Source organism: Fundulus heteroclitus, chromosome 22 (genome assembly GCF_011125445.2).
Source record: "Fundulus heteroclitus isolate FHET01 chromosome 22, MU-UCD_Fhet_4.1, whole genome shotgun sequence".
Classification (NCBI taxonomy): domain Eukaryota; kingdom Metazoa; phylum Chordata; class Actinopteri; order Cyprinodontiformes; family Fundulidae; genus Fundulus; species Fundulus heteroclitus.
Genome location: NC_046382.1, coordinates 6,351,542 through 6,370,153, shown reverse-complemented (window position 1 = coordinate 6,370,153; position 18,612 = coordinate 6,351,542). Strand labels below are relative to the sequence as shown.

At 46.6% G+C, this 18,612-nt stretch overlaps 1 protein-coding gene across 1 annotated transcript in view; it reads left to right on the top strand.

Moving 5' to 3' along the window:
* cdh23 (cadherin-related 23) overlaps positions 1-18,612 on the top strand; it is a 263,409-nt gene that overhangs the window by 235,312 nt on the left and 9,485 nt on the right. Inside the window, exons 39-60 of the mRNA XM_036126497.1 lie at positions 2,019-2,240; positions 2,325-2,444; positions 2,529-2,709; positions 2,789-2,922; positions 4,089-4,298; positions 5,367-5,474; positions 6,201-6,303; positions 8,489-8,614; positions 8,695-8,898; positions 9,014-9,472; positions 10,456-10,572; positions 10,703-10,927; positions 11,064-11,233; positions 11,788-11,925; positions 12,347-12,466; positions 13,929-14,106; positions 15,350-15,561; positions 17,159-17,353; positions 17,435-17,548; positions 17,624-17,753; positions 17,942-18,202; positions 18,284-18,445. Of these exons, the coding sequence (XP_035982390.1) occupies positions 2,019-2,240; positions 2,325-2,444; positions 2,529-2,709; positions 2,789-2,922; positions 4,089-4,298; positions 5,367-5,474; positions 6,201-6,303; positions 8,489-8,614; positions 8,695-8,898; positions 9,014-9,472; positions 10,456-10,572; positions 10,703-10,927; positions 11,064-11,233; positions 11,788-11,925; positions 12,347-12,466; positions 13,929-14,106; positions 15,350-15,561; positions 17,159-17,353; positions 17,435-17,548; positions 17,624-17,753; positions 17,942-18,202; positions 18,284-18,445 (3,889 nt within the window). The remainder of the gene's footprint in view (positions 1-2,018; positions 2,241-2,324; positions 2,445-2,528; positions 2,710-2,788; positions 2,923-4,088; positions 4,299-5,366; positions 5,475-6,200; positions 6,304-8,488; positions 8,615-8,694; positions 8,899-9,013; positions 9,473-10,455; positions 10,573-10,702; positions 10,928-11,063; positions 11,234-11,787; positions 11,926-12,346; positions 12,467-13,928; positions 14,107-15,349; positions 15,562-17,158; positions 17,354-17,434; positions 17,549-17,623; positions 17,754-17,941; positions 18,203-18,283; positions 18,446-18,612) is intronic.

Here is an 18,612-nt window from a genome sequence, read left to right as displayed (position 1 = left end):
TGATCCTAAACTTTCTTTGTCGTGTTGAACTGATGGTAAAATTCTGTTTTAAATCCTGATTTTAAACTTGGTGATTTCCAAAGTTCTCCAAACCACCTGTGTGCTTCTCCTGCCAACAGCACTTGTCTCCTGGGGCCTTTTCCAATATGTCATGCACTCACCCACATGTTAAAAACCTGCCAGCCGCTTAATGCAACACCTTCACCTTCATCAGAAGTGGGACAATAACAAGATTAAATCTTCCGTTTCTCATCATAAAACTCAATAACAGCTTCTTCCTCCTCTGTCCTGATTGATTTGCATGAAAAGCAGAGTGAATGCCATTGGCGTGAGCTGTGTTTAATTTTAATATAAATTCAAGATGAGCACCTTCCTGTTACCACCTTAGCCTCAGGGTCCAACGAGTCAGACTGGTTTGAACAGAAAGCCGCTCAGGCTTTTGTTTGAGTTTAACGATACTTCACATTTTCTCTGCTTTAAAATAACTTAGTAGATTCAAATGTTTTTGTTTTTTTTTTACTCTTTGATTTTACAGCAATAAGTCTGCAACTTATTGCCGTCATGCCCTGCGCTCCTTTCACATCCTGTGTGGCAGGTTTAAGTAACAATGACACGTAATGGTAAAAAAAATCAGAACAACGCAAACAGAAGCTATTCCGTACCCCTAGGTTTGAAAGGAGACAAACATGACTCAGACATTGTTGATGGAGAGGTTTATGGGGAATGTTACGTCCATCCTGGGTGAGAAATGAGAATAATTTAGGTTGGTTTTACAGTAAATATCTGACTTATTGCTCCATTAAGCTCATCTTTCCCTTTCAGTTCTCACTGAAGAGTTTCCTAATGACTGTAGAAATGTATCTGTAGGTGAACTCTTCCTGAAAATAACAATATCACCATTTCATAAATGGCTTTCAGAGAGAACCATAACCTAAGCTCAGTGAATCATTTATTTCACATTTTACCGCTAGTGAACCGTTGATATTAAACAGCACTACTTTCAATGATCCCTTTATCTCTGAGAACTGCTCCTGGTTTCCCTTCAAACAGAAAGTACTCCTGGTCTGGTGCTTCTGTGTTTAACACTGTTGCTTTCCTGGATCCAGCCACCAACAGAGCTATTGCTGCCATTAACTGTGCTTATGCTGTTTTTTTCCCTTTGTAGAAAGTACTCCTGGCCCAGTTCATCTGACTCTTTCCTACACAGAACCTTTGACAGCGTTATTGCTGCTATTAACTTTGTGTAACCCTTCTTGATTTTTCTCAGTGCTGGTGTGTTTAGTTCTGTTTTTCTTTTGCATTAGAACATCTGACGGAGATGTTTCTGCCAAGAACCTTGTTAATTGTCCACATGGAAAGTACCAGGGGCCCAGTGCCTCTGTGTGCGCTTCATGTCCCCTCAAAGCCCATTGGTGGTGGTGGCCTAGTGGTTAGAGCACAGAGCTTTGGTCCCAGGGGTTCTGAGTTCAGCTCCCACAAGCTGCCATTCTGGGTCCCTGAGCAAGACCCTTAAACCCCAATTGCTCCCCAGGCGCCGCACAGTGGCAGCCCACTGCTCCCCAAGGGGATGGGTTAAGATGCAGAAGTGAATTTCTCCATTGTGAGATCAATACAGTTAAATTATTATTTATTATTATTCAGCCGCAGCAGAAGGTTTCTCACGCTGAGCCTGGTTCTGCTGAAGGTATCTTGCTGATAGAAGGACAGGGTTCCACTTCACGGTTGCCATATTACTTCTCAGGATGAGGGATTGCTGCATAATTGATGACTCTGATACTATTGTGTTTTTAACCACAGGCATTTTATGACCAACTGAATTTGACTATCCTGCAGCTGGATGGAAGTGAATTTCATCTGATTAGAAGCAAATCTCACAATGTCATCCGCTGTGCTGGTTTAATTGAACTGGAATGGGAGCTTTCTACATTTATTGTGTAAAGAACTAGATCTCAAGCACCCTGAGAAGACGCACCTACACAAACTGAACTGAGCTGGATTTGCTAACGTCTTTCTTCCAGACCTCCACCACCGTCTTCGTTCGAATCGTGGACGAGAACGACAACGCCCCGGAGTTCCCCGAGGAGGAGTACGTGACGGTGCTGAGCGAGGGGCCAGACACTGTGGGGGCCACCATCGCCACCGTGACGGCCGTCGACCCAGACGAAGGTCTGAACGGCACCTTGCGCTACGCAATCTCCCAGGGCAACCTGGTCCAGACGTTCAACATCAACAGCGTGACGGTGAGGCATCTGAGCTGTTCCTCTGCAGCAGGTAAACAGGTGATAAAGGGGCCAAACAGCTAAAGACAGTGTGTGTGTGTTCAGGGGAGAATCACCGCTGTGAAGGAGCTGGACTACGAGATCAGCAACGGGCATTATGCGTTGGTCGTCACCGCTACGGACCAGTGTCCAAAACCGGCTCTGCGCCTCACATCCAGCACGACGGTACAGTTTTTATTCATCTTTACAGAGAAATTCCCAAACTGTTGCTTTCCGGTCATTTGAAGTGTGTCTCCTTCCTGCTGGCAGGTGTCGGTAAACGTCCTGGACGTGAACGACGTGACGCCGACTTTCCCCAGACGTTACGAGGGTCCCTTTGAGGTGACGGAGGGCCAGCCGGGCCCGCGCGTCTGGACCCTCAGAGCCAGCGACGAAGACTCCGGTCTCAACGGCAAAGTGGAGTACAGCATCACCGGTGGAGACAACCAGAGTTAGTATCTGGTGTTTGTGCATCTGCAGCGGGAAAATGCTTTCTATTCACCCGGGAGCTCTCTGTGTCTCTCTGCCAGACGAGTTCATGATCTCTCCTGTGGAGGGGGAGCTGCGGGTGAGGAAGGACGTAGAGTTGGACAGAGAGACCACAGCTTTCTACAACATCACCGTCACCGCCAGAGACCTGGGAACACCGTCTCGCAACAGCTCGGTGAGCCGCCTTACGTCACAAGCTTTAAACGCAAGCGGGGAGACTTTACCATCATATCCTCTCCCACAAGTGGGAACTTAAGAGGGTCACTTCTGTAATGTAATCTGACTTTCTTTAGATACTAAAAGCTTAATACTTTCTGAATCTACTACCCCTGTATTCCTGCTTCAGGGTGTTGTGTTTCTTTGCTGTTCTCAGTCCAGAAAGACAGGAGATGAGGCGAGAATGTCTAGACATTGTATAAAAATGTCAAAACACCAATTTTTTGTCATACAGAGAGAATATTGATGATGTCTAAACTGTTTTCGTTTTAGTTTCGTTTTGTGTAATTAAACTGAAAACAATAATAATGTTTGGGTGGGGGGGGGGGGGGGGGGTCAGGTTTATTAGCCTGAAGTGTGGACACCCTTGAACTGATAGTTTCTTGACCCTGCTACAGCATTCGGTCTTTTTGAGATCACCCTGCCTCCGTTCTGGTGAATCTGATGGACCTGAAATAAAGTCCAGCTGTCCTGGAAGGATTTTCCAGGCAGTTCCTCATTTGCATCTGTTAGCTAAAGCCACAGATCTGTGTGTGAGGCAGGGAAAGAGCAGAAAAACTGGACCTGAGGTACTGGTCATGTTCAGCATGTGACGACAGCCTCCAGTATTCTCTTTGTTCCTGGTGTAAGGACTAGGATCACTTTTCTTCCAGAGAAAAGATCCAGGTGAGGCTGGGACCTCCCAGAACCTCATGGGAGAAGCCAACAGAGGAGCATCCACTTAGTAAAGCACGGTGGTGGCAGCGTCAGGATGTGGAGCTACTGTCCCTCAAATGGGATTTGGGCTTTTCTGGAAGCTGAAGATAAGGAGAGGTTTTAGGTTTTCCCAGTATAACGGTGAATCCAATCAGATCAAAATAAAAAAAAATGACCTCAGAAGAAGAGGAGTAAAGTTTGGTAAGTGCCTAATCAGAGCCCAGAACTAAATCTGGCCTAAACTCTGCAGGCCCCAGATCTTCTCACCATCTCAGAGGTTTGGGGAACTGCTGCAAGGCGAGGTGGATGTGGCCGGCTGACACGTTCTGTTCTTCTTACCACAGAGGGCTGGGTGATGAAACTGAACCAAGAGGGGCTTTGCTTGATTTCTACCAGGGGTGTGAACACTTGCCCTGTCCATGTCCTCAGGTGGTGGTGGGCGTCCTCGTTCTGGACATCAACGACAACGACCCGGTCATCCTCAACCTGCCCTACAACACCAGCGTGAGCGAAGGGGCGGCGGTGTACACCTCGGTGGCCAGAGTGCAGGCTCGGGACGCAGATAGCGGACGCAACGCGCTGCTCACTTACAACATCACCGCTGGAAACCTGGGCGGGGCCTTCTACGTCAACGACACGGTGAGGGACACCAGGAGCCGGGGTACTGTGGTTAAAGGCAGCACCCTAATGAAGGTTCAGACCCCGTTTTATCCACACACCGGAGGTAAAATGCGGTCAGTCCAGTTCAGGCCATGCATTCGTACCTTGGGAACAGCAGCTAGTAGTGGAGGGATGTTTCCTAACGCTCGTTCTGCAATCGCCTCTTGAGAGAACACAAAGTTTCAGATGTTAGCAATAAGCGTTTCGCCTACTCTTACATAAACACGGACATTTTCACACGTCATTGACTGCAAGCGTGTTACAGAATCACGCTCAGCCATCCCACAGCGGTCCACCAAGCTCTGATTGGCGCTTTGTGGGTCCTCTGACTGGAGCCTAAAACAGGAACAGATCACTCCTCAGCTGTTTGCAGAATCAAGGCAGAACACGCACAGCGCCTCGCAACAGTTTTCATTCCCTATGGCGGTTTCATATCCTGTCACATTACAACCACACACTTCAATTTAAAGGGATTTACGTGACAGAGATACACAAGCAGAGCACATTAGAAGGGAAAGGGAAGAACAACGAGCCACGGTTTTCTGCTTTGCTTTTATTAATGGAAACTGGAAAGGTGTTGAGTGCTTTGTATCCTGCTCCCATGAGTCAATAGTTGTAGAAGCACCTGTCTCTGCAAAAAAAACAGCTCAAAGCCTGCAGGGCTACCTGTCTGACTGCTCAGTCACACCGGATGGACGGCGACTGAACATCTTCACATTCTGAATTAGGTCTGAACTTTGACTAGGCCACTCTAAGTTAAGCCATTCTACTGTAGCCTTTACCCCAACAGACTTGCACTGAAAAGTGACATTAAAAATATGAAATTAGAATGCTGCAGACTAAAGATCTGGACCACCATGTCTCCTTTCCCTTCCACTGCTAATCATGCACCACCGCATTAAACCCGTCAAGCATGTTGCTCCGTGCTTAATGGGTTTAATGCCCCGTGCTGCACCCTGAACCGTCTACTCTAAGTGCCTTCTTGTGTATTAAGCATGCCGTGTAGGGACGTGTCCCTCGTTTCTGACTCGTCTCTGTCCCACACAGACAGGTGTGGTGCAGGTGAACAGACCGCTGGACAGAGAGCGAGTGGCGGAGTACATCCTGACCATCACCGTGAAGGACAACCCGGAGAACCCCCGCATCGCTCGCAGGGTAATTCCACCCTCTGGCTCACCTGTATCAGGGAAAAAGGCTCGCCGGCTAACGGGCGGATCACGGCAACAGTTTGGTCGGGTGTTTTAATCTTCACGCTGCACGAGAATGTGTCATCTTCTGCCAGCTATTTTTAGCCTTCGCCTAGAAGCGAGCATGACTCTTCTCGGCAGCTTCAGCGTTTCCTGCTTTACAGAAATGTCTGCAATAACGACCCAATGCAATGGGTTATTTAATCAGAAACTCATCCTAGTTGGTTAGGTACAAAAACAGCAGGACAGGACGAGTTTGCACGGCCTCTGCAAGCAGTTGGAGAGCGTCGCTGCTGCGTCTTATCAGAAGGGAAAACAACATGCAGGTGTGCTCTGTAGAGGAAGGTGAGAAACTGCACATGCAAAGGTGCGCACCGAGCTAACCACCAAATCTGGTGCACAGATCTGCAAGGCCTGAGTGCAGAGCAGGGCTCTGTCCTGGTTTGAGTCTTAAAGGGCTTAAATTATGCTCCCTTTACTTTTCATCAATCACCAAACACTTCCAACCGTCCTGTCTTGTCCTTATTTGGACCAGAGCGCGTCCCAGCTGCGGTCAAAGCGGTGAAAGTGAAGACGAGCAGACAGCTGGTTGGGCTGAGGGGACGAGCATGATGGGAGAAATAATAACAGCTCAGCTGGACCGTGCACATCTCTTCTCACGTTTTCCTGCTTTTATCTGCTCCAAAACAACCAGGACTCTGACTTCTTGGTCGTCACCATCCTGGATGAGAACGACAACAGGCCCGAGTTCAGCAGGACCAGCTACAGGGCTGAGATCAGCGAGAACTCTGCAGCAGGTACCTGCCTTCCTCCTCTGATCTGAACGGGGCAATCCATTTTGCAGATTTGAAACTTCACAGCGTTGTCTCCACAACTTCCTGACTTTGTTTGTGCATAAGCTTGATCTTTTTTTCCCCTCTCGTTGCGGTTTTCACAGAGGAACCACTGTTGTTTGCTCTGTACCTTTAAATGCCATTGATTTGTTTTGTCAGCTTAGACTAATCATTAAGCAGAACCTGAGTTCCATGTTGGTATAAATGAGTTAAAAAGGTGAAAGTTTACTAATATGAGAAGTTTGACAGAGAAATCTATCAGTTCCTGATCTGAGCTGAACAGCTACTGTTTCAGCAACGCTGCCTTGCAAAGGTAAAATCAGAACTTATGCCACAGATCAACACAGAGTAGATTATGACTGTGAAGTGCAAGTGAAAATATTGCTACTTTTTTAACATTTCTTACAAATAAATAGTGAAAATTGGCATGCTTTCATGTCCACCCCCATTACTCTGTGGAAGCAACACCTCCTGCTGCAGCTTCTGCTGCTCGTATTTTAGCAGCTTTGAATATTTAGAGACTAAATGTTTTCCTGCTCTCTGCTCCAGCTCACTGAGACGGGTTGCAAAGCTTCTGTTCATTTTCAGGCTCTCACCAGGATTTAGATCTGGACTTTGACTAGGCCATTCTGCCACATCAACAGGCTTTGAGCCAAACCGTGCCGTTGCAGCTCAGCCTGCATGTTTAGGGCCATTGACATGAAAGCTGAACCTCTGCACCTTTCATGTGACAACACTATGAAAAAAGACCTGAAGAAGAAGGTTACCTGAATTTTTCAGTAAGAAAATACAGTAAAAATGTAAAGTAGTTTACAGAACCACCTGATTATTTTACACGATAAAACCGTGGACTGCTTGTTTTCTTTAATCGTATGTTTAACAGCTATTTATTGCTATTATTAGATGTTTTTTAGGGTTTTCTGTGGCATTAGCGGTCCATTTTGGTTAAAGGTAGGCTGACAGGAATGGGAAGACATGTGGCAACGGACCGCAGGCTGGAACTGATCCTGGTTCAGGTTAGCCCAGGACTAAGGCCTCTCTCCATAAATGGACAGTGTGTGTTGCCCCTGTGCCACCAGCGCGCCCTAATTGTTACTTTTAAATACATTAATTATGATTATGACCCGTCCCATGACTACACTTTTATTAGTCATAATGTATGTATTTCAATTTTACAGTTAAGGCGCATTGGTGCCAAAGTTTATCAGTAAAAACAATGATTTTTTTTGTTTTCAATGAAGTTTCATGTCCTTTGTAGCCTCTAACAGATTTTTTCCAGGATTTTTCTGCATCTTCCCATCAATACTGACCTGCTTCACTGTCTCTGCTGAAGACGGCCTGATTTTGACACCACCGTGTGTCACAGTGGTGTGTTCAGCATGATTAGCACCACTAGTTTTACACCCCTCTCAGAGTTTTGCGTGTTGGTTAAGTAAGTTCTCCTCCGACCAGAGGAGTCCAGACTTGCCCACAGATAATAGTTTTCCTGTGGATAGATTCCTGAGCAGTGAGTCTCTGTAGCTCCTCCAAAGGTCTCTCTGGTTCTTCAGGAACCAAACCCACGAGGCTTTAACAGAACAGCTGCTGTTTTTTTCTCAGTTCCATTCAGCTGAGCTAAATTTACTGATCTGGTGATCTCTGAAAGCCGTATAGTTTTAATTTAGGAGTGTCAGAGTACAAATGCTTGCCACACTTTTCAGATTTTTTGTGTAGAAGAATTTGAAGAGGGCTTCCATTTTAGAATAGCTCACTACTACGTCTTATATTATCACATAAAATCTAAAGAAAATGCATAACAGTTTGTAATTGTGACAAAATATGAACTGCCTAATAAGTAACAAGTCCAAGTCCCATGGGTTAAATTTCAAGTCATTAACAAGTCATAGTGAGATATCCCTGAAACAATGAGGTGAGGAAACATGTCAGGATCAATATTTTTACTGTTTTGTATCATTTATTTTTCTCTAATGAGATCATGAAGTCATTCCAAGTGGCAGAAGTCTTTTCTAATAAACGTCTCAAGTCATCAGAGCTGTGACTCGGTTCTAACTTGAGTCAAGTCAAAGTCCTGATCTATGGTTTTAGTACTTTTATGATGTACTGTACAGGCACGGGTTTTCTGGTCTGTAATTTCTACACTGTTGTTCAGGCAGCACCGTTACTGTTTTAAACGGGCCGGTTCTGGCCGAGGACAAAGACATCGGGCCTAACGCTGTGGTGAAATACCGACTGCTGGGGCCGCGGGTTGACCTCTTCACCGTTGACTCTGGCACCGGTGAGCTGATTCCTCCATAGACCGCCAGCATGGCAGCAGACTGAAAAAGACGAGGCCAACGTCTGCGTGTCTCTCTCCAGGGGTCCTGCTTGTGCGTCCGGGGGCAAAGTTGGACCGCGAAGCCTTTCAGGACCCTCGAGTGGAGCTGTTCCTGGTGGCGGAGGACGTGGGCGGCTTGAACAGCAGTGTACCTCTCAGCGTAACAATCCTGGACCAGAACGACAACCCTCCGGTCTTCAGCCCGTCCAGCTTCAGCGTCCGGCTGCCTGAGAACAGCCCCACTGGTGTGTTGCTGCCACGTGATTGGTGTTTTCTGAGAGGGAAATGTCTCGTGGGGCTCATTTTAGGGGGACGGAGACGTCGGCACACCTTGGTCACCTTTGTGTCTGTCCCTCCCAGGCGTCGTGGTGACTCAGCTCTCCGCCACCGACGCGGACTCCGGCTCCAACGGTTGGCTGATGTACCGCTTGGAGAGCGGCGCTCAGGACCGCTTCGTGGTGGACTCGCTCTCCGGTGCCGTCCTGGTGGGCAACACCACTCTCGACAGAGAGGAGCGCGGGTCCTACCGCCTCGTCGTGATGGCGACCGATCGCGGGACGCCGCCTCTGACCGGCACGGCCACCCTGACGATCATCCTGGACGACGTCAATGACTCCAGGCCGTATTTTATAGAACCTGTGACCATGATAAACGTCAACGAGTCGACCCCGCCCGGCGTGGTGGTAGCTACCCTCACTGCTGAAGACCCCGATCTCCATCCGAGGCTGGAGTACTACATCATCTCAGTGGAGGCGAAGGACGACGCCAACAAACCGGTGGTTGGCCTGCAGAACTCCTTCGGCATCGATTTACACACAGGTTAGACGTGGCCTTCTGAAACCTCTGTGCTTTATATATACAGGACTGTCTCAGAAAATTAGAATATTGTGATAAAGTTCTTTATTTTCTGTAATCCAATTAAAAAACATGAAATGTCATACATTCTGGATTCATTACAAATCAACTGAAATATCGCAAGCCTTTTATTGTTTTAATATCGCTGATTATGGCCTACAGTTAAAAAACCCAAATATCCTATCTCCAAATATTAGAATATCGTGAAAAAGTATACTAGTAGGCTATTCAACTAATCACTTGAATCGTCTAATTAACTCTAAACACTGCAGGGTTTCCTGAGCCTTCAAAAACATTCAGCTTGGTTCAGTAAACTAAATCACAAGTATGGTAGTGGTTAAGAGACGACATAAGATTCTCACAGTAACTGGTGTACTGACCATGGCATTACTGTCCTTGATTGGCCTGCCAATTCCCCTGACCTGAACCCCATAGAGAATTTGTGGGGTATTGTGAAGAAGAAGCTGAAAGACACCAGAGCCAACAATGCAAATGAGCTAAAGGCCGCTATTGAAGCATCCTGGGCATCCATAACACCTCAGCAATGCCACAGGCTGATTGCCTCCATGCCACGCCGCATTGATGCAGTAATCTGTGCAAAAGGATTCCCAACCAAGTACTGAGTGCATTAATGGACATTTTCAAATGTTTGATTTTGTTTTGCTGTTATAATTTTTTTTTACTTGGTCTGAGGAAATATTCTAATATTTTGAGATAGGATTTTTGAGTTTTCTTCAGCTGTACGCCATAATCAGCGATATTAAAACAATAAAAGGCTTGTGATATTTCAGTTGATTTGTAATGAATCCAGAATGTATGACATTTCATGATTTTTAATTTCATTACAGAAAATAAAGAACTTTATCACAATATTCTAATTTTCTGACAGTCCTGTATAGCATGGTGGACGTGCTGGAAGGTCCTGACATATTTTGGGGAATTTCCAGGTGCAGTTTTTGTGCGCAACCTGCTGAACAGAGAGCTGGTTGCCACATTTGAGATAATTGTGTCTGTCCACGACAACGCCAGTGAAGTCATCGACAAGTCCGGCAGCGTTCCCAATGGTGAGTCCAGGTTTTCTTCAGGTTCTCAGATTCTCCTCCAGCATTTCAGACTTCTTTACAGTAGAAGGCGCCACATTTAATAATGATATAAACAACCCTCATCTCTCATGTTACGATGCTTTCCTCTCAGCGAGGCTGACCATCAACGTGCTGGACGTCAACGACAACGCCCCTCGTTTCCGGCCCTTCGGGGTCACCAACTTCACAGAGAAGATCCTAGAAGGAGCCCAGCCGGGCACCACCCTGCTGTCCGTGTCAGCCGTCGACCCTGACAAAGGGCCCAATGGTCAGGTTTTCTATCAGCTCCTCCACCTGCCAAGAGGCGGATACGTCAGACTGGAGGACTCTTTCACAGGTGTGGTCACCCACAAGCTGCTGTGGATTTCTTGCAAACTATAAACATGTCATTTATTGCATATCACCACACAGATCTACTTTAACACGTGTTCTAGTAAACAGAAAAATAATTATAGCGGCGTCTGCTTTTTTAGGAAAGATCGTGGCCAATCAGACGGTGGATTTTGAGCAAGTGCAGTGGCTGAATTTCACCATCCGGGCTCAGGATCACGGGACGCCTCCACGAAGCGCCGAGCTCCCTGTTTATCTGCAGATAGTGGACGTCAACGACAACAACCCAGTTTTTCTGCAGCCCTCCTATCAGGTATGGAACAGGTCTGATCAGACGAGGGCAGCCTCTTCTAAATGTTTCCCTGAAACTGAAGTTAAGGAGATGGAGTCAGAGGAGGCCTACCTGGGCTACGGAGAGAAAGGGCTGGGCTGTTACTCAGTGATCCAAAGTCCTCTTTTCAGATGAAAGCATATTTTACTTTTCATTTTGATATCAGGGTGTATCAAAGTTTGCTGGAAGAGAGGAGAGGTGCAGAATCCAAGCTGCTCGAGGTGCAATTTAAAGTTTCCACAGTCAATGAGGAGTCGTGTACCGTGTCATCTGCCGGTTCTGGTCCGCTGAGTTTTATCAAGTCCAAAGTCAGCTTTATTGGTCTGATCTGATCATTTTCTAACTGAACGTCTGATGTTCATTAGTCATAATCTTCTAAATGAAGAGTAATGAATGCTTGAAGTAAATCAAGCTTATGCACAATTGTAATGAGTCTTTTAAAAAAATCACGTTTTTGAAGGAAGCCAAGGTTTGGATGGTGTTCTAATTGCCTGAGCTGCAGCTGCCCTTACAGAACGTGTTTCTCTTGGTTTCAGGAACCCGTCTTTGAGAACGTGGACCTGGGCACCACCATAGTTCGCGTGAGAGCCACAGACGCTGATTCTGGACTCTTCGCTGTCATCGAGTACGGCCTTGTGGACGGAGAGGGCAAGTTTGGCATCAGACCGACCACTGTGAGTTCGTCTGGAGAACACCTTGGCTCAACCATTTAACCTTTTTCCTGTCGGTGTAGAAATTATAGAACATCTTCATGCTGGAATCACGATGCTCACTTTCAATGTATTTTGGGTCTGCATGCTTTGTGTTGCAAGAGATTTTATCCAAAGGACAGTAGACGGCTCCTCCAAAGATAATCATTTATTGACTTGAAAGCAGCGGCCGGCTGTGTTTCCTCCCCTCGTAGCGCTGGAAGTAGTCCTGTCTGCAGCTGAAAGCCAAAAAGAAAACATCTGAATGCCCCGAGCACAGGCGACACGACCCGGCTCCCCGCCCCGGTTCTGTTGCACACGTGGAGCCAAAACAACGTCCTCATAACTGCGCCGCGCCCACTAAGTGCTTCCTTCCTCATCATTCCTTGTCCTCTTTCTTTGTAAGGGAGAAATCTACATCCTCTCCCCTCTGGACAGGGAGACAAAGGACCACTACACGCTGACTGCTGTTGCACGAGACAACCCTGGGGGGAGCTCTAACAACAGGAGGGAGAACTCGGTTCAGGTAGAGACACCCGGAGAGCAATGCTTACGTCACACCCACGGAAACATTGTAAAGTTTTCATTCATTATGGCTGCATGGTGACAATAACGAGTCCTGATTGTTAGTTTGAGCTTTACAAGAGATATAAACATGTTTAGGCAATAAAAAATGTCACACAATGTACAGTAACGTAATTTTTCATCACTTACTGACATTAAATTAGATCCAAACTTCACCATTTTTAGGTCTTTTAGGATTTATAAAGTCATTTTTATTTACTAAATGCCAGAATAATGAGAGAATATTTTGATTCTGAGAATTTAGTTTGAGTTAAACAGAAGCAGCGCCTAAAACAAGCCACTTCCTTGTGTGACATCATGGAAAAATGAAAAGACATCCGCCAAGACTTCACAAGGGGAGTTCTGGACCCCCGCGGGTCTAGTTTGTCCCTGGCTCTACTATCCAGATGCCAGAAGGAGACACCTTCATCTGCTCAAGCAGGTGTATGCCGGTATAAAGAGCATGAAAATGTCCAGCCATCACACAGTTCTGGAAAGGAGACGGGCTCTTCGTCCCAGAGATGAACGGGTTTTGGTCCAAAGTGTGCCGATGAATCCAAAAGTTAAAGACCGTTTGAAGATCCTGGATGAACCTGATAAGAGTTTACGTTGATACAAGTCCTGGACCATCATGGGTTGAAAGGCCGCTCAGCGAGGAAGAAGCCATGACTTCCTCAGATTACAGTTCGCAAACGAACTCACATACAAAGAGTTAAGATTTTTGGAACTGTCCTGTGAGTTGATGAAGGAAAAACTCAAACCTTTGACCGTAACAACCATTTGGCATGGACAGCATTGTGCTGTAGGAAGGCTTTTAGGACTGATGGACTTCACATACTGTAAGATAGAACAGAAAACATTTCAAGGTCCACCAGGAAGTCAAAGTTGGGCACAATGGGGTCATCCGAACGGACAATGACGCGTTTTTCAGGAAATGCCTCTCTGCCTTTAAAACATGAAGAACTCGGTGAGAAGAAGAACCTCCAGGAAGCAGCTGGTGTCTGTGGCGTAAACTGCAGCATTATTGTTGAATCATTGAGCTGTGCACCTGAAGCCAGAGGCAAGAAATGCTTTGTTATATTTTCTCCTCCATGATGCGTCATATTCTGCTTTACGTTGATGAGGAAGATCCAAACGTCTCCATTACGCTGGCCGTGTCCAAGGAGATGGATGGAAACGCGTGAATTTAGAGAAAGTTTCAGGAACAATCTCTCATTATTCTGACAATTACCAAATAAAAAATGTCCATAATCATAACTTTAGTCTGATTTAATGTCAGGACAGTGAGATAAAATGGTTCTGGGTCATAGTTGGTGGTTTAGATTAACTGTAAAACAGCCAAACATCAGCGATGTGAGACCTGCGGATATCTAGCAGGGTTGCATGGCGTCTGAGCAGACCGTCTTTTCTGTGTCCCTCATCAGGTTCTGGTGACGGTTCTGGATGTCAACGACTACCGGCCGCGCTTCCCGAAGCGAGTGTACAACACCAGCGTGTTTGAGAACGAGCCCAGCGGCACGTCGGTGATCACCATCACAGCCGTGGACCTGGACGAAGGAGAGAACGCTGCGTTGATTTATAGCCTGCTCGGACCTCACTTAGGTACAAACTGACCCACAAACGACAAAGAGACGGAGATTCTCCAGAGAGCCTCGCCAAAATATTCATTCCACTTGACCTTGTTCACATTTTGTCACATTAGAACTACAGAACGTCTTTGTATCTTATTGAAATAATGCGTAACTGTAAAGTAGCGGAAAAGGAAAACATTCGACAAGGTGGATCCAAATGTGTATTTTTATTTAAATTAGCTTTCTGCTTGCCGTACTTCACCAGGAAGAGGGACCAGAACTGATAAAACAACGAATGGACCTAGATGCAGGAAACAAGGTTCCCCTTCTATATTCATGTATTAGAATGGCCTAGTCAAAGTCCAGGCCTACATTCAGTTGAGAGTCATGGTAATAACCTGCACAGAATCCTAATAAAATGTAGTAAATTGTGATGTTGTGACAAAGTGTGAAAAGGTCTATGGGGTGTGAATACTTCTGCGGTTCAGTGCTGGGTATATTTCTTATTTCACCTGTTTACACACATGAGGACGGTGGATGTGGCGCCTGGTCTTCGGGTGGAGGGAGGAGCTTTAAGGTGTTTCCTCTAACTTTGTGCTCGGACATCAGAGAAGCTGTTAGGATAACAGAGATTTGCTCATTTACATTTGGTCCTGTGTGCATTGGTGAGATGATGTGAATGTTTAAATATTACGTTTGGTTTGTGGTCATTAATCTAGATCATGGGTCACCAACCTTTTTGAAACTGATATTGTTGTTTTGAAATCTATATAAATGCAAGTGTGAATAAACAGGAAGAGTTTTATATGCAGCTCACTGGTAGATTGTGCTGTTTTTAGAACAGGCTTGTGGTCATGTGGTCCCCGGGGGGCTACTTGGTGCTTGCGGGCTAATTTATTTGTACAGCACATTTCAGTACAAGGACAACACAGAGCTTTACATGATTAAAACATAGGAAAATAAAAGCAAGTAAAAAAAATGTTGGAATAAAATGTGGGAAAATTGAAACAAAATAAAACAGGAAAATGGAAACTAAAAGCCAATATTAATGATTTGGACTATAAACTTACACTGATGATGTTTCAGTAAAACAGTTTAACTAGAACAGCCAAAGGCAATCCTAAAGAAATGTGTTTTTAATTTCGATTTCACAGATCCGGGCGTATAAGCTAATTAATCACAGATTGTGTTTCATTACATTCTGTGTTTTATTTAAAAGTGTGAAGCTTGAAATGTTTTAGGGAGTCATCTCTGGTCCTCCTGCCTCTCTGCAGACGCCTTCTCCCTGGATCCCATCACCGGACTGGTGCGCTCCCGCCGCCTCCTCCAGTCTTCTGAGCGCTTCAACTTCACGGTGGTGGCTACGGACCAGGGACGCCCGCCGCTGTGGAGCACCGCAGACCTCATCATCACGGTCATAGACGTCAACGACAACAGGCCCGTGTTTGTCCGACCGGCTAACGGAACCATCATCCACATACTGGAGGTATCTGCAGGATAACATCACCGAGCTGCCGCCGTCACCAACCTTTTTTCAATCAGTGTAAACTTTATCAGACACCCAGGCAGCGACTATTCATCCAGATCAACATTTGTTTTTGTCCCTGGAACTGATCAGAATCATTTAAGTCAAGTCCAGTTTAATTGTAGCACGTCTCAACAACAAGGCGGGCCAAAGTGCTTTACATTATGAAAACATAAAAACATCCAAAAGACATCAAAGCGGTCACTGGTTGGGGCACTGGTTGTCAGCCTACTGTCATAAAAAAAAAAGCGAGCCACATAATAAACATTAAATTATATCAGGTGAAAACATCAGATATGTTGGTCAGTGTTCCTGTTTTATGGCTGAAAGCAGCTCTAAACAGGCGGGTTTTAAATCTATATTTAAAGGAACTCAGTGTTTCGGCTAAGTTATAGTTTTCTGGAAGTTTGTTCCAGATCAGTGGAGCATAGTAACTAAATGCTGCTTCTCCATGTTTGGTTCTGGTTCTGGTTCTGCAGAGCAGGCTGGAGCAAGAAGACCTTAGTGGTCTGGAGGGTTGATACAGCAGCAACAGGTCTTTAATGGGATTTATAGACTAACAGAAGTTAAATTTAGACTTTAAATTTAAGAATTTAAGCTGGGATCACAGTTTTCATCTGCTAGATCAGACATTTAACACAAAGCTGGTTTGTATCTCACTGCTTCAGTCTTTATTTAACCTGTTTTTGTGATTTAATGTTGAACTGTTTGCTGTAATGCTAGGCTCAGGTTAGCATGTATGCACTCCGTTGGGCTCTGACACGGCGTGACAAAACTTACAGAAGTTGTTTTCCGGCCATTTGCTTTGACTGTTATCGTTGTTTCAGCTGCTCTCTGCACAACTCTCCCCCACAAACAGCGGATCAGCGGTGAAGTCCGTGACTCGATGTTTCAAAACGCAGCGATTGGAACCTCAACCTGATGTTTTGGATCGGATTGGGTCGACCACACTAACCGTCGTCACATCGATATATAAATTACATACGTCAATATATGAATGACAATCTAGAAACTAAAACATTGAAACAAAAGACATTGTTAAAGCAGCAGAATTTTACCTGTTTGCCTCACAGAGCAGCTTTTTGTCTCGCCTTGTTTCTCCTCCAGCTACTCCTGGAGATCTCCTCCTTTTAGCACAAGACGCTAATGCAGTTTTTTAAGATGCAAACAAATCAAAGACCGAGGTTAGAGATGTGCATGTCCTGGGGGTAGGAACATGTTTGCAAGGCAGAGCATTGGAGATGATCTGCTGCAGGTCTGTGAGCAGCATTTTAACAGGCAGGATGTGTTTCATCAATGTGCTGAACAGCATAAAATAATCATCAATAATAATAATGGTACGAATGACTCCATTCTTCAGTCATTTACTGCTTTTGCTCCTAAACTCTTCATGCAGCAGGCCCTCTTGTTTTCATGTCACTGCATTAATATTATTTGATCATGGTGTCTGATGTCACCAGCTCTGATTCTCTTCAGCTCCTTCCTGTTTCCTGTGCTGGAACCAGATTAGCTGTGGTTTGTGGTAACTGCCGGGTCACCTCCTCTCCCCGCTGTGCAGGAGCAGCCTCCGGGGCTGCCCGTGTACGAGGTGCACGCCACCGACGCGGACGAGGGCGTGAACGGGGAGGTGCGCTACGCCTTCCTGCAGACCGGCGCCGGGAACCGGGACTGGGAAAGCTTCCGCATCGACAGCGTGTCCGGAGTCATCACCACCACCGTCACCCTGGACCGAGAGAAGCAAGCCCTGCTCAGCGTGAGTCCCTGCAGCTACTGACCCCCCAGACCGGCCAGTCACACTCCCCCAGAGTAACCAGTGTGCACATCCCTCCCCCAGCTCATTATTGTGGCCCGGGACATGGGTCAACCCGTGCCCTATGAGACCACGCAGCCTCTGCAGGTGGCGCTGTTGGACATTGACGATAATGAACCGGTCTTCCTCAAGCCACCGGTGAGCATGAAGCTGTGCTGTGGCTGTGCAGGTCAGGGTTGTCTGCATGTTGCAGTGACTTGTTTCTCTCCTCAGCGCGGCAGCGTGCCCTACCAGAAGCTGTCGGTGGCAGAGCACTCCCCCCCCGGGACTGTGGTGGGCAACATAACCAGAGCCCTGGATGCCGACGAGGGCTCCAACGCCGTCGTCTACTATTTCATCGCAGGTAGAAAGTTGCCATGTGTAAAAATATCACTGTATTGATGGTGACCTCTCATTAGACAGTAGAACGGGACATTTTGTCCTCCCATTGTGTGAGACATGAAAGCGTGCGCGCTTCAAAGGCGCGAGAATAACACAGACGCGTGTGGAGATCCATCTTCACCAGAAACCCTTTCATGTCCCCGTCTGAAGGAGGAAACGCCGACGCAAACTTCGGCCTCAGTCTCGACGGAGAGCTGAGGGTCCTCAAGGATCTGGACAGGGAGGAGGTCCCCGTCTACTCCATCATCATCAAGGCCTCCAGCAACAGGAGCTGGACTCCTCCCAAGGGTCAGAGGTCGTTACGGGCCAGGCTTGACCCCGCTCTCGACCCCAGCCTCCTGGAGGTCCGGATTGAGCTGGAGGACATCAACGACCAGACGCCCCGGTTTGCTAAGACGGAGTACACGGCAGGTAAAGGAAGCGGCTGCTGGTCCGGGTGTGAGCGTCTGTGTGAAGCCAGACTGATCCTCTCTCTCTCTGTTGGTGCTGTAGGTGTGGCGGCGAACGCCAAGGTGGGCTCCGAGCTCATCAAGGTGGTGGCTGTAGATAACGACGTGGGGAACAACAGCGTGGTCCAGTACCACATCGTTACCATCCGCTACTTCCAGAGCCAGAGCAACGGCAGCGAGGACGTGGGCACCATCTTCACCATTGGTGAGAGGACAGAGTTTAGCCAACAAGGCGGGTCAGAACCGGGTGTTTAAACGAGAATACGACAGATTTATTAGTTTGGAGAGAAGCGAGGATTTAAGTTAAGTTGTTAGCAGTTTGGATCTATGGTGCCGTCGGGGAAATTAAAGGAGCAAAAAACAATATTTCAC